Source organism: Macrobrachium nipponense, chromosome 12 (assembly GCF_015104395.2).
Source record: "Macrobrachium nipponense isolate FS-2020 chromosome 12, ASM1510439v2, whole genome shotgun sequence".
Lineage (NCBI taxonomy): Eukaryota > Metazoa > Arthropoda > Malacostraca > Decapoda > Palaemonidae > Macrobrachium > Macrobrachium nipponense.
The window spans coordinates 52177807-52193407 of record NC_087205.1 but is presented as its reverse complement, the minus strand read 5'-3'; the positions used below and the strand labels follow the sequence as shown (position 1 = coordinate 52193407).

Genomic DNA, 15601 nt, shown 5'->3' with positions numbered 1-15601 from the left:
CTCAGTGATGCTATTTTGATTTTTTATGTTTTGGGGTGTTTAAAGATATGTATGAGTGGGCCTATCAACTCACATATCTTCGTGTTAATTCGTTATCAGTTTAGTTTACATTATGGAAAGGAGTGACGTTCTAAGCTGTGTAAATACAATATAGTAATAATTTGTTCATAATATTAACTAATTATTCATAATTCAATTTTTCTGGGCTCAGCTCGTGTCGGCCTATGAAAGTATCCTTAATATCATTCTTTCTAGGTAAAATTAGCCTAAAATTACCAGAGAAAAACAAAATTAAGAAAATGTCAGTAAAACTGACTCGCTCACTCTTAAAAAGAAGTGTCGGTATGATAAAGGGGCGAGTGTGGAACACTACCACGAGCCAAACACCAATTAGAACTTCCTGTCAGAATCCCCCCAAGAGAGAGCTGATACCAACGGGCGATGCAGCCCCTACTACTACTACTAGAGGACGCCACGGACAGCAGCGCCCCTAGCGGACATCCTTAAATTTTAGCGCTTGCGACAAGTCGCCATTTCTTGTGCTTGTGCCCCTTTTTGGATTTACTCGTAAATTCTACGATGGAACGCTCTGCTATTGCCACGGCTAAGTTAAGTAACTCATAAGTAACATTTTACCATAGTTTTATCTTCCGGGTACCAGTATTTTCCTCTTAATAGGTCATATACGGTTCCCCGGTTGTCTCGTGGCGGCCATGCCGCCTCGTAAGAATTCCCGGTCCTCCATACTGGGACTTCTTATACTTATGGGCTTACGTTATCACATTCATTGTTTACATCGAGTTTTAGCTAGTTCAGCCCTCCTACCATTCTCCTAGCTTGGTAATTAGGGCTATTATTATTATTTCCGGCCCAGCATCCCGGCTCTTGCTCTACATCGGCTATCGCTGGCTCCGAGTAGGCTCCTGTTTTTCGGAACAGTCCGCCTCCTCCTGGGCTTCTTTCTCTTTTACTAAAAGTGTCTCTTCCACCTTTCGATGTATATTTATTTATTTATTTAGGGTGTTAGGCTAGCCTAGGTGCTTGTTCCATGTGTTGGTACAGCTTGGTTCACGTGGCCCTACCACGGTTGTGTTGCTCGCGGCCTAGGCCACTTGCGGTCACGTGTTCCATTGCACCTTACCCTGCCCCTTCCCTCCCTCTCTGATATAGGGAGGAGCTGGGGGACCCCTTGGTTGTTATGACAACTTCATCGCCTTCTCTCACCCTTTCGGAGGTGACCAGGGGTCCTCCCAGCGGGGGGGTACAGGGCGACCACTATGAGGTACCGGGTCTCCATGCGGGTAGTTGGTGAGGCGGGGAGGAGTAGGCCATCCTTCCCCCCTTTCTCGCTCCCGCCGTGTTTCGCCGAGACCTTCCTCCTCCCCTCCCCAGTTGCTCAGCCACCTTCCTTACGATACGAAAGGAGCCTTCCGTCGCAGCCGGGGCACCTTTGGTTATAGGTTCCTGGCTCCGCTAGCGGGCAGGGTGGGCACTACGAGTGGTCGGTTGCTTGCCTACTATATCCTTATATCTCTCCGCCGTTACCGGAAGGGAGCTTACCCTTACCTACGCACTCTTCTAGTAGACGGGTGGAGAGAAGTTGTTTTATTTCTGTTATTTTAAGGATATATACCCTAATTCTAAGATATTTTACAATGAATTGTGTGTTATTATTATTATTTTATCAACCATCCCCGCCTTTTTCCGTCGTGGTTTCCTTTACCACCACTCCTAGTTGGTTGATTCTTGTGCTTCCGCCATCGGCGGAGCCATAGCCTATCTTCCAACCTGGTTACCACACGTATTTTGGCGGGGCTCTGGTTTTATCTAACTTTATCGCTCCGGTACCAGCGGAGCATATGTTAGACTGTAAGTGTTTACTTGGTATTCATATACTTTTTCACTTACAGGCTACCAACTGCCAGGTCCCAGCGTGTAATGCGACGCTTTACGACCCCTGTGGACATGACGAGTGCAGGTCCCACGCCCCTTGTGCCACGTCGTTCAACGAGTTGATCGTCTGGCACCCTGAGGCCTGCGCTATATGCTACGACCTGGTCGGTCAGCTGGGAGATGGGGTAAGTCCATTATAGACTTACTTATGATTTTACTAACAACTTCTAGTCGTAAGTTTGTTAACTCCTTCCACAATTGGCAGCTAATCTCACCTTTCTTTCAGGCTAGCGGCGTGAGGGAAGTCGCCCTCGCCACCCTGAAAGCGTGGGTGGGCGGCTTTGGGAAAAACGCCGCCAAGGGCCAGCCCTACATTTTGGATAGGAAGCTGGCCATCCAGATCTTCCCCGCGGGCAAGTCGACGGGTTACGTCGACCCCTCGTCCGCTGCCCCACTGATAGCCTCCATTCAGCAAGAACTCCAGCAATCGTTTGGGGTCGTAGCCTCACAGGAGTCGGTTCCGGACGTCGCTGCCCTGGACCTTAACCTAGAGCCCATGGCGGTAGGTGGGGAGGATTTGTTGGTTGAGGTAGGTATGTCGGGCGCCCAAGGTCTTTCCTTGGGCGCTCCTGGATCTTCTCCTGTCCCCTCTTCTTCCGCTTCTTTCCAAGGCTTTACGGGATCTGAGATCCCTAGTCGCTCTCCCGCTCTCTCTGTACCTCCTAAGGAGAAGGGAAAGAGAGAACCGAAGACCTTGTCTAAGTCGACTTCTAGGAAGTCGTCTTCATCTTCTTCGGCTAAGAAGTCGTCGACTTCCTATGCCGATGCGGTGAAAGCTAAGCCGGGCTCTTCCCATTCGAAGAGCTCCAGAAGCAAGGCTTCGAAGGAGAAGGCTCGCACTCCCACCGAGTCACTGCCTTCTCCCGCCTCCGCTGCTGCCACTCCGGCTATGCCGGAAGGGGTAGCAAGCACCAGCACCTGCGATCCCTCTACTGTCTCAACAGGGGTGATGGAACAGGTGGGCGTGCTAGTAGGCTCCCAAATTTCCGCACTGGGAACGCGGTTCGAGCAGATGTTTGCCCAACTGTCAAACAGTCTGTCTCAAACTGGACAGTCGATCCAGGATCTCTCTAATAGAATGAGAGAGAATGAGGACCGAGTAGCTGGGCTAGCTCAGGCTCCTCCCCCAGTCTCCCCTGCATCTAGCACGGGGATTCTTCAACTCCCATCTTATGACTCCTTGCCAGCTTTCTCTATGGAGAACCCATGGAGAGTAGCTGCTTACGCTCCATTCAAGGACGGAATGATTTCTATCCCGGAGTGTGGAACTCGAAGGATTGAGGACTTCGAGTTCTACCCTCCGGGTCTGTCGCAGCCTTTCATCGGGTATGCTAGGCTGACGCCAACGGCTCTCACGAGAGAAGACAAAATCTCTAAGGAGTCAGTTCTTTACAGTAGAGATCACGCCCAGCGGGAATGGGTTCACTGCCTTGAGGATTGGGAGTGTTCTAACACTAGACTCCAGGCCTACAAGAGTCCCCTTCACTATTTTCGCGACGGAAGAGGACGTCTCTCTCCCGTTCGCCACGAAATTGGTGGGAGGAAAGTCTCTTCAGGCAGTCCTCAAGGATGAACCCATTCCACAGTTGAGGGAGGCGGAGTCTACTTCTCCTCTCTTCCCCGCCTTCGGAGAATTGTGGGAAAACCTGCCAGCTACATTCACGCTGGGTAAACTCAAGCCGGACTGCGCCATGGACCAGTTCGGCGAGAAGTTACCTAGGCTGCCGGATTCCCTAATCCAGGCAGAGTTTGATGCGCGGACTAGGTTTGGCAGGTCCCTCAATTCCCTCATCATCACTGAAATGGCTGCCCTTTCCTACGCTTCGGAACCGCTGTTCAAGATTCTGGCGAAATCTCAGTTTCAGACGGTTCTGACGGACGCCTTTGACTTCTTCCAGGCTAGGAGGAACTGCCGGAAGCATGTCCTACAAGAGTGCACAATCAGGCATGAGCCTAATAGACTCTTGGCTGCAAGCATGTGGGGAGCGGATCTCTTCCCAGAGTCCGCAGTGAACGAGGTCCACCACGAAGCTGCTAGACTCAACCAGAGCCTTAGAGCTAGGTGGGGTATTTCCTCAAAGAGGAAACAGGAATCCGTCCCCACTGCTGGCAAGAAACCAAAGAAGGCTGGTAAGAGGTTCCAGCCTTATAAAAGACTCCAACAACAGCAGCAATTTGTGCAGGCAGTCCCAGTTACCCAACAGGGACAACCTTCCACCTCTAAACAGAACCAACCTTTCCTCCTGGTGCCCCAACAATCTCAACCATCCACCTCCTACGCTATCTCGCCGGCCTTCAACCCTGCCTATGAGGCTCAAGGCTACTCTCAACCGAGAGGTAGGGCGAGAGGTTACTTTCGTCAGCGTGGCGCAGGAAGGGGCACGAGGAGTAGACAGTTCAGAGGAGGGCGTGGTGGCCAACCCGCCCATCAGCAATGAGGCTCCCCAGGTAGGAGGGAGGCTGTTCCTCTTCCGCCACAGGTGGGGGTTCAGCAATTGGGCACAGAGCATAGTGTCCAAAGGATTAGGCTGGAGTTGGATCAGAGATCCCCCTCCAATCAAATCATTTCATCAGGTACCGTCAAAGGAATTGATAGATTACGCGGAAGAACTCCTTCAGAAAGGAGCTATTGCGAGAGTCAAACATCTAAAATTTCAAGGGCGCTTATTCAGCGTGCCCAAAGAAAGGCTCAACAAAAAGAAGGGTAATCTTAGACTTGTCAAAGCTAAACTCTTTCATTCGCTGCGACAAGTTCAAGATGCTTACCCTCTCGCAAGTAAGGACCTTACTGCCGCGTGGAGCCGTCACATGCTCCATCGATCTTACAGACGCATACTATCATATCCCTATAGCCAGACACTTCCGCCCATTCCTAGGATTCAGGCTAGGGAATCAGACATTCTCATTCAAAGTGATGCCCTTCGGTCTGAATGTAGCCCCCAGGGTATTCACAAAGATAGCAGAAGTGGTTGTACAACAATTGAGAGCTCAGGGAATAATGGTAGCGGCATACCTCGACGATGGTTGATCTGGGCACCAACAGTCGAGGAATGTCTCGAAGCTACCAAAAAGGTAGTTCACTTTCTGGAACATCTGGGGTTCCAGATAAACAAAACGAAATCCAGACTTACTCCGGAATCTCGTTTTCAGTGGCTAGGGATCCAATGGGATTTGTCTTCCCACAATCTATCAATTCCAGTGGCCAAACGGAAGGAAATAGCAAAATCTGTCAGGCAATTCCTCAAATGCAAACAAACGTCAAGAAGAAACCAGGAGAGAATCCTAGGGTCTCTTCAGTTTGCTTCGGTAACAGATATCCTTCTGAAAGCAAGGCTGAAAGATATAAATCGAATTGGCGGTCAAAAGCAAACTCCAAATATCGAGACAGTTTGTCAGTAATTCCACAGATCCTTTGCAACCAACTACGGCCTTGGTCAAAAGTAAAGAACTTAGCCAAGAAAGTACCCCTTCAATATCCCCTTCCAGTGCTAACCATTCACACGGACGCCTCCCTGTCCGGGTGGGGGGGATACTCTCAGTTCAAACAGGTTCAGGGGACTTGGTCAGTTCAATTTCGCCAGCTCCACATAAACGTGTTGGAAGCAATGGCAGTATTTCTTACTCTGAAGAGACTGCTTCCCCGAAGAAGTCTCATCTAAGGCTAGTTTTGGACAGTGCAGTGGTAGTTCATTGCATCAACAGAGGAGGGTCCAAATCCAAACATGTGAACCATGTCATGATAGCCATCTTTGCATTGGCAAACAAACACAAATGGCATCTGTCTGCCACTCACCTGGCAGGAGTAAGAAATGTGATAGCAGACGCTCTGTCCCGGTCAGTTCCTCTGGAATCAGAGTGGTCTCTGGACGTCGGGTCATTCCAGTGGGTAAGCCGGAGAGTCCCAGGTCTCCAAGTGGATCTCTTCGCCTCGCAAGCGAACCACAAGCTCCCTTGCTATGTGGCCCCCAACCTGGACCCTCTGGCTTATGCCACGGACGCCCTGTCGTTAGATTGGAATCAGTGGAGGAGAATTTATGTTTTTCCTCCAGTGAATCTTCTCTTGAAAGTCCTAGACAAACTAAGGTCTTTCAAAGGGATAGTAGCTCTGATTGCACCGGACTGGCCCAAGAGCAACTGGTATCCTCTTCTCTTGGAATTGGGTCTCCGACCTCAACGGATCCCCAATCCCAAACTATCACAATCAGTACAAATGAGGACTGTGTTCGCTTCCTCAGGAACTCTCCAGACCCTAACTTTATGGACTTCATGAAGTTTGCGGCTAATAAAGATGCTGACATTGATCCACAGAATATTCTCTTCCTAGAATCAGATAAGAGAGAGTCAACCATTAGACAATATGACTCAGCTGTTAAAAAATTAGCATCTTTCTTGAGAGAATCGAACACTACAACCATGACAGTTAATTTGGCTATATCCTTTTTCAGATCCTTATTTGAGAAAGGCTTAGCTGCTAGCACAATTACCACTCATAAATCGGCTTTGAAGAAAATCTTTCAAGTAGGTTTTCAGATAGATTTGACTGAATCTTATTTCACATCTATCCCTAAAGCCTGTGCTAGACTTAGACCTTCCCAGAGGCCTACTACAGTTTCATGGTTCTAAATGACGTCCTCAAACTAGCTTCAGATACTGACAACTCATCTTGTACATTCATAATGCTCCTAAGGAAGACATTATTCTTATTAAGCCTAGCCTCAGGAGCTAGAATTTCAGAACTGTCGGCTCTATCCAGGGATGCGGGTCATGTGGAATTCCTCCCATCAGGAGAAGTTCTACTTGCTCCGGATCGTAGCTTTTTAGCCAAAAATGAAGATCCTCTTGCAAGGTGGGCCCCTTGGAAGGTATCCCACTTCCGCAGGATCCTTCTCTCTGCCCAGTATCAACTCTTAGAGCCTTTCTATCTCGTACTTCTTCTAGATCCTCAGGTGCTCTCTTCATGAGAGAAAAAGGTGGTACTTTATCAGTTAAAGGCATTAGGCAGCAAATCCTTTACTTTATTAAACAAGCCAACCCTGAGTCATTCCCAAAAGCACATGATATCAGGGGAGTAGCCACCTCAATTAATTATTTCCAACATATGAATTTCGAGGATCTTAGAAAGTATACTGGATGGAAATCCCCGACAGTCTTTAAACGGCATTATTTAAAGTCCTTGGAATCTTTAAAGTTTTCAGCAGTAGCAGCGGGAAACATAGTTTCCCCTGATACTGTTTAGTAGTTGTAGTACAGATCCAGGTCTCCTTTCTACCTACATAAACCAACATGCCTCACCCTATCGTCAGGCTACTCAACATCATAGCCTTAGCCGTTGTATCATATAGTGGTTTGTCCCTTATTTTTTTGCTAGGGACATCCACATTTGTACTGATAATGTACTTCAGTGTACCTACCCTTATTTTTATGCTAGGGTTAGGAAACAAATAGTTTCGTATATATTCACCATTTTATGTTAATGATGAACTTCAGTCACAATGTGTTTGTATATATTTTGAAATATTTGTATTGATGATGGATTTCAGTGTACCTACCCTTATTTTTATGCTAGGGTAGGACACATGGTGTATATATTTTGAATTTTGTATTTTGTTAAGTAAATCCCATTTTTTTTTTCCTTATTTTACATGCATCTTTGTAATTTACTTTAATTACCATTTAAGTACTTTAAGATTACTAACATTTTATTATTTTACTGTTAAAATAAGTTAGTTTAAGTGCTTAATTTATATGCTGTAATTGATTTACTTATATTATATCCATCATTTTTAATTGTTTTTCATTGTTCCCTTTTCCATCTTGTCTGTTTCTCTGGTACTCTTTCATAGGCCGACACGAGCTGAGCCCAGAAAAGGGATTTTGACGAAGGAAAAATCTATTTCTGGGTGATTGGCTCGTGTCGCCCTATGAAACCCCCCCTTTTTTATAGTTGTTTTCCCCCCCTTGCAGGACAAGATGTATTTAACTGTTTTATTTAAGGATGTCCGCTAGGGGCGCTGCTGTCCGTGGCGTCCTCTAGTAGTAGTAGTAGGGGCTGCATCGCCCGTTGGTATCAGCTCTCTCTTGGGGGGATTCTGACAGGAAGTTCTAATTGGTGTTTGGCTCGTGGTAGTGTTCCACACTCGCCCCTTTATCATACCGACACTTCTTTTTAAGAGTGAGCGAGTCAGTTTTACTGACATTTTCTTAATTTTGTTTTTCTCTGGTAATTTTAGGCTAATTTTACCTAGAAAGAATGATATTAAGGATACTTTCATAGGGCGACACGAGCCAATCACCCAGAAATAGATTTTTCCTTCGTCAAAATCCCTTTTTTCGTTTTTGTAGAGAGAAATGTTTCATTTGTATTTTTTTTCTTAATTATGTAAATTGCAAGATATCAATGGTACAAAGATATCATATATATATATATTCATTATTTTGTCCAATTATAAAAATGTGTTAAATATCAGAAACAGTGTAAGATAATGATTACGATAAAATCTACAATTTTGTATGATATTTTTACTGAATGAAAACCCCATAATTTTGAGGAGCCAGTACGATCATTCCAATCCGAGAGTGTGGCAACACTGCCCCTTACAGGGGGCAGGTATTTAGGATTTAGGATATCTGTCTGTGCATGATAAAATCTGAACAAGCTTACTTAATGGGATAAAGGATTTAATCGCAACAATTTAAAAGGGATGAGACCAAATACATTAGAACTGTGGAATTCTTCATTTCAAAAAAAACATCCTGCTTCAGTAATTCCAGCAACACCAAAATGGACATTTTTGTTTGATGCATAGATATTCGATGAATAGTTCTTGTGATTGTTATGTCAGGGCTAAGTGTCTTTATCCAGAATCAGCATTTTAAGCATATACTTTGTTTATACTCAACACAGATTTCCCATGTTTAAATATAATGTTATTCTGTATACTTTGCTTCAGAGGAGGTAATATGATCAGAAAATAAACAGGACATAATCAAGAAATACCAAATATATAAGGTTAAGCAAAGGCTACTATATTTCACTGAGTATTTTTTCATAGTATACTTAACCCTTAAATGGCTATTGGACGTATTAAACGTCGACGAAAATTGTCAGCTGGGTGCTTAATTGACGGATGATATGTCGATGCAGAAAATTATTTTTTTTTTAATTAGCAGAAAAATAGTTATAGGCCTACCTGGCGAAAACTTTTCAATCACGCACCTTGAGGGATGCTTGGAGTTCACGGAACAAGTTGTTGTTTTATTTACAAGCATTACCCATGCGCGCATGCGCGATTTCTTTCTTGCACTAGAAAGCGTCAGCGACACATCTCGGATATTATTTCGTCACTTTGGCGTAATTTTTGCACCATTTTATATTAGCCGTTACATAGATTTTTATATATGAAAATGTGTGCAATTTCATGTAGAATACAACGAAAAACAACCCATGGTTGTAACTTTTATCAGTTTGAAATATTTTCATATAAATAATGATAAGTGACAAAATTTCAACCTTTGTTCAACTTTGACTCGACCAAAATGGTCGAAAAACGCAATTGTAAGCTAAAACTCTTACATTCTAGTAATACTTAATCATTTACCTTCATTTTGCAACAAATTAGAAGTCTCTAACACAATATTTCGATTTATGGTGAATTTTTGAAAAAAAAAAAAATTCCTTACGTCCGCACGGTAACTCTGCTGAAAAAATAAGAAATTCTTTCGTCCAATTGTCATAATGTTTGCACCGTTTTATATTAGCCGTTACATAAAGTTTTATATATGGAAATATGCACAATTTCATGTAGAATACAACTAAAAACAACACATGGTTGTAGCTTTTATCAGTTTTGAAGTATTTTCATATAAATAACGATAAGTGCCAAAATTTCAACCTTTGGTCAACTTTGACTCTACCAAAATGGTCCAAAACGCAATTGTAAACTAAAACTCTTACATTCTAGTAATATTCAATCATTTACCTTTATTTTGCAACAAATTGGAAGTCTCTAGTACAATATTTCTATTTATGGTGAATTTAAAAAAAAAAACTTTTTTCTTACGTCCGCGCGGTAACTCTTCCGGAAAAAATCAGAAATTTTTTCTTCAGATTGTCGTAATGTTTGCACCATTTTATATTAACCGTTACATAAAGTTTTTTATATGAAAATGTGCACAATTTCATGTAGAATACAATTAAAAACAACCCATGGTTGTTTTTTATTGTATTCTACAATTGCTTTTATCAGTTTTGAAATATTTTCATATAGATCACGATAAGTGCCAAAATTTTAACCTTCGTTCAACTTTGACTCGACCGAAATGGTCGAAAACTGCAATTGTAAGCTAAAACTCTTTCATTCTAGTAATGCTCAATTATTTGCCTTCATTTTGCAACAAATTGGAAGTCTCTAGCACAATATTTCTATTTATGATGAATTTTTGAAAAAAAAAACTTGTTCCTTACGTCTGCATGGTAACTCTGCCAAAAAAATCAGAAATTCTTTCGTCCGATTGTCGTAATGTTTGCACCGTTTTATATTAGCCGTTACATAAAGTTTTATATATGAAAATGTGCACAATTTTATGTAGAATACAACTAAAAACAACCCATGGTTGTAGCTTTTATCAGTTTTGAAATATATTCATATAAATAACGATAAGTGCCAAAATATCAACCTTCGGTCAACTTTGACTCGACCGAAATGGTCGAAAAACGCAATTGTAAGCTAATACTCTTACATTCTAGTAATATTCAATCAATTACCTTTATTTTGCAACAAATTGGAAGTCTCAAGCACAGTATTTCGATTTATGGTGAATTTTTGAAAAAAACTTTTTACTTACGTCCGCGTAGTAACTCTGCCGAAAAAATCAGAAATTCTTTCGTACGATTGTCGTAATGTTTGCACCGTTTCAAATTAGCCGTTACATAAAGTTTTATATATGAAAATGTGCGCAATTTCATGTAGAATACAATTAAAAACAACCCATGGTTGTAGCTTTTATCAGTTTTGAAAAATTTCCATATAAATAACTATAAGTGCCAAAATTTCAACCTTTGGTCAACTTTGACTCAACCGTAATGGTCGAAAAACGCAATTGTAAGCTAAAACTCTTACATTCTAGTAATATTCAATCATTTACCTTCATTTTGCAACAAATTGGAAGTCTCTAGCACAATATTTCGATTTATGGTGAACTTTTGAAAAAAAAAACTTTTTCCTTACGTCCGCGTGGTAACTCTGCCGAAAAAATCAGAAATTCTTTCGTCCGGTTGTCGTAATGTTTGCACCGTTTTATATTAGCCGTTACATAAAGTTTTATATATGAAAATGTGTGCAATTTCATGTAGACTACAACTAAAAATAACTCATGGTTGTAGCTTTTATCAGTTTTGAAATATTTTCATATAAATCACGATAAATAGAAAAAATTCGACCTTCAGTCAACTTTAGCTGGACCGAAATGGTCGAAAACTGCAATTGTAAGCTACAACACTTACAATCTAGTAATATTCAATCAATTATCTTCATTTGGCAACAAACGGGAAGTCTCTAGCACAGTATTTCGATTTATGGTGAATTTTTGAAAACAACTTTTTTTATGTCCACGCGTTACGAATTCATGCATCATATTGTGAAATATTTTCTGTGTTGCTTTGATCGTTTTACAATTTGTTATATACCAAAATCATCGCAATTTAGCGTAAAATACAACGAAAAAATAATTAACTCATTAGCTTTAACCGTTTTGCTCACAGCGTGATTTGTATACAATTATATATATGAAAAAATTTTTGCGCTGTCATATATTCCAATATTTATATATGATAATGATATTTTTTTTCATTTCTGATGGTTGCATACTAATCTTCAGGCAATGAAAAAAAAGGAGCCAAAAATGAACTCTTAATCTTCAAAAGTAAGCGTGCTGTGATTTAAAAAAAAAAAAAACTTTTTCCGCTTCGGCGCTCACTCCCAACACCACCGGCATACAGGAGACACTTTCGGAAATACCGGCTCGGCGTTTAAGGGTTAATTAATGGAGGTCTGATGTGCATCACTCAGAACTGTGTTTTGGTTACCTTGAATCAAACCAGCACCATTGCCATTGTGTACATCTTCACTTAGTGGTGCTTGTTGCAGGTTCTTGATCAGAGCTATATGAATTGATTGGTCACATTTTGTTTGTAGTTTTGAGATCTTTTGGATAAGGAGAATAACTGCATCCAGGCAGCAACTACTGACCACCTTTATAGTAGAAAGTTCATCAATGATGATTGTACAATGAATTATTAGATTTTTGAGGTGCACATTAAAGTCATTGTTTTCTATTATTTCAGAATACAAAAAAAGTTCTTACAGATTTGGATATTCCTCTACAGAAAATATTTGTTGAAAAAAATTTGTTATGCTTCTCACTTATCCGGGATGAGATGATAAAATCAGCCCTAACTGTAGTTATTGGAGCAGGTCAGCATTATGGGCAGTCTAGAATTCTTCATTCAAAGGTAAACACTCCCTACATAGATTTACAATAGTTTCTTAAGTTAATTTTCTTGACTATTAGCAATTTATCTAAAAATGTAAAGGGAAGTATTTTGAGTTTGAATATACTGAATGCTATTATGGAAAAGTAAAAATGGGTGTGCAGCATATGATGAAAGCCATAGCTTAGTATGACATATTGCATCTTAAACTGACTTTTTTTTCTCTTGAAGAAAGTTGTTATTACACATGATACATCAAGTAACAAGACAGATCCAGTGGATGTATATCGTGGACATGTTATTCTCAGCCATATTATAAATAGTTTAAAGTTTGCTGGTGCTGAGGTACAAACAGTGCATCATAGTGAAAAGGAAATCATCAGGTCTACAAGTGGTGACTGCTCTGAGCCCAGTGTAAATCACTGTGAAGAAGAAAATCTTTCAAAGATATACTTAAGACGTAGTGGGAAAAGCTTAGCTTGTGATGATGTCAACTGGGGTGATGTTCTGAAATATAGGCATCTCATCAGTACTGAAGCTGGGAAAGCCTGGAAAGTATCAGCAGAAAACCTTTGTAAGTAAGTAGATATTCATACTTTGTCATGACACAAACCATTACTTTACAGTGGCCCAATCTTGCTGTCTGAAGAATTTACGGATACCACCTGGTCAGGTAAGCGATCCAGGTTCCAATACAGTCGACCCCCAGTATTCGCAGGGGATGCATACCACGACCCCTGGCAAATAGCTAAAATCTGTGAATACTTCACACCCCTCTAAAAATGTTTAGAACTGCCTATTTTGATAGTTCAAACACCAAAAAAAATTCTAAAAATGCTTATACCTGAGCTTTTCAAGTTTTATAAGAAAAAAATGCATTTGGTCATGAATATTATATGAAAATACAATAATTAGTAAATACTGCGAATAGGCAAATTTTCTGCAAATAACATGTATATACATTCCACACAAAAATCCACAAATAGGTAAAGCCGTGAATCCGGAATTGAGAATAGGCAGGGGTTTACTGTACATCTTTCTCTTATAAAACAGTCACTCTTTTGTGTATGCATTAAATTTCTCTTAATAATGAATAATTCCTTTCTAATCCTCCTGGCAATGATACTTCATCCTAAAACCATATTTCCTAGTTTCTACACTGAATACCTTCTGGTGTGTATTCTATGAGATAAGTTGTTAGTAACTATTTTCCCATATCCCATTTCAGCATTTGTTTAACAAACTTGGAATTTGGAAATGTTTTCTTATTGAGAAAAGTACGTATTAATATTTTCTTCATGGGTAATGAGTTCCTTCCATCACTAGTAATTATAACTTTTGTTGCACTTACGAATGTGTAGCCATATAAATATATATGAACTGAAATAGGTTTAGTTTAGCGGGGGAATTGAAGTTACATTTCTTAGGCAACACAACTGTAATTTTATATCAAATATGTTGTGTTTAGTTACAGTGTCATATCATAGTGAAGGTGTTTAGGTTTTAAGGAAAAGTGATGTAAACATTTGCTTTTGGGCCAGTATAATGGAAAAAATTTATGGCATCTTACTGTTGTTACAAGTCAAGTTCACTTAAGACATTGGTGGTTCACTTAGAAGTTTCCACCACCTTCAGTTAGGACAAGTGTAAAGCTCTTTTTATAGTATTATTTTCATTATTTTGTGTAAAACGTGTGTACGTTTAATGCAGTACAATAATGTACACCATATACAGTACAGTACTGTGTTATTTAAAGATTAGAACCACGTTTTTAAGAACTATATTCTGTCTCTTTGTCTTTGTTTTGAAGTTCCTTTCCATGAACAAACTGCTTTTTTATAGTTATGTGTCTATGTTTTAGAACGGCACATTTACAGTTCTAGACAGTGAAGATCAATTTAAAATTATCTACCACTAACTACGAACAAGAGAGAGAGAGAGAGAGAGGAGTTGTCCTTACTCAAGAGTGTGAAATTATTTATGAATTATTACGGAGACAGAGAGGGAGAGAGAATTACAATCCACTGACCTCTTAATTGCAACACTCCCCCACCTGTCACATTAGATTAACATATTTGACAGCTCTGGCTTCAGCTTCTCTTTGAGTTAAAAAAAAGATGAAGAAAAGGTTATAATATGTCTTTAAAGTACTATGACATACAAATTTTTTTTATTACAGTTATACTATTAGTATTATTATTATTTAATCTTATTGATATTTGAAAATATTAATAAACATATGTGTTCGTGTACCGTAAAAATTCTCTCATCTTAGTAAAAAAGAGAGAGAGAGAGAGAGAATTATTTTTTATTTAATGTTATTTGATTTACACAAAAGCTTGAAAACCTATAAATTACATAAAAAGTTAAACAAACACTTTTGCATGGTTTCTCGAGGATTTGCAAATGTTCACGTTGTGTGGCTGTGAAAAACTTGTGTGATAATTAGTTAGGTTCCAATGAAAAGTTCGGGCTATTGTGAATGCGAACAACTCGTGTCACATAAGATTGTAGGATTATTGTACCCACTATATTTTCTTCTCAATGTGGAAATCAGCTGTCTTTAATAGTAGGTAAGATTCATCCCATATATAATATAGTAATATAGATTTTCATTATAAAATTTATTACATATTTGGATATTTACTTACTATTAAATTAGACCCCACCAGCCTACCCACAACTTAATGGGCTGTCAAAAAGAATTTTGTCAGGAGCTAAAACATTCAAAACACACTGGTGGAGAAGGGTGTACTAGACAGTCTCCGAGCAGCCATTTGATCTTTTGTTTGAATGCCAACTTTCCTATCAGTGCGGAGATATAAGCTATCTTTAATATAGTAGGTAAGTATCCAAATAATACATTTTATGATGAAAATATATATTTTCTGCAACTTTGAAGAGCAGAATGAAACTAGAAATTGGCCTATACTTACTGCTGTCTACAGATATGCTATTCTTTGGAACAGGTACTGTATGACTAAGCTTGCTGTTGTGGTTTCTGTTCACTTAGACCCAGTGTTGAATATATCAAGAGAGAGCAGCAGTCCAGTTGTCATTTTTTGGGAGTAAAACACAATTTCTACTTAATTTTATTTTCAAATAATTTACAATGAGTACAAATTTCCTCTGAATTCTTGTGACATACTTCCTTGGAAT

The 15601-nt window shown here is 40.1% G+C and overlaps 1 protein-coding gene across 1 annotated transcript in view; it reads left to right on the top strand.

Annotated features, from left to right (window-relative positions):
* The window catches only part of LOC135224530 (uncharacterized), a gene marked incomplete in the record, with an annotated part of 155482 nt that overhangs the window by 72601 nt on the left and 67280 nt on the right, over nt 1-15601 (top strand). Inside the window, 2 exon segments of the mRNA XM_064263601.1 lie at nt 12296-12463; nt 12674-13020. Of these exon segments, the coding sequence (XP_064119671.1) occupies nt 12296-12463; nt 12674-13020 (515 nt within the window).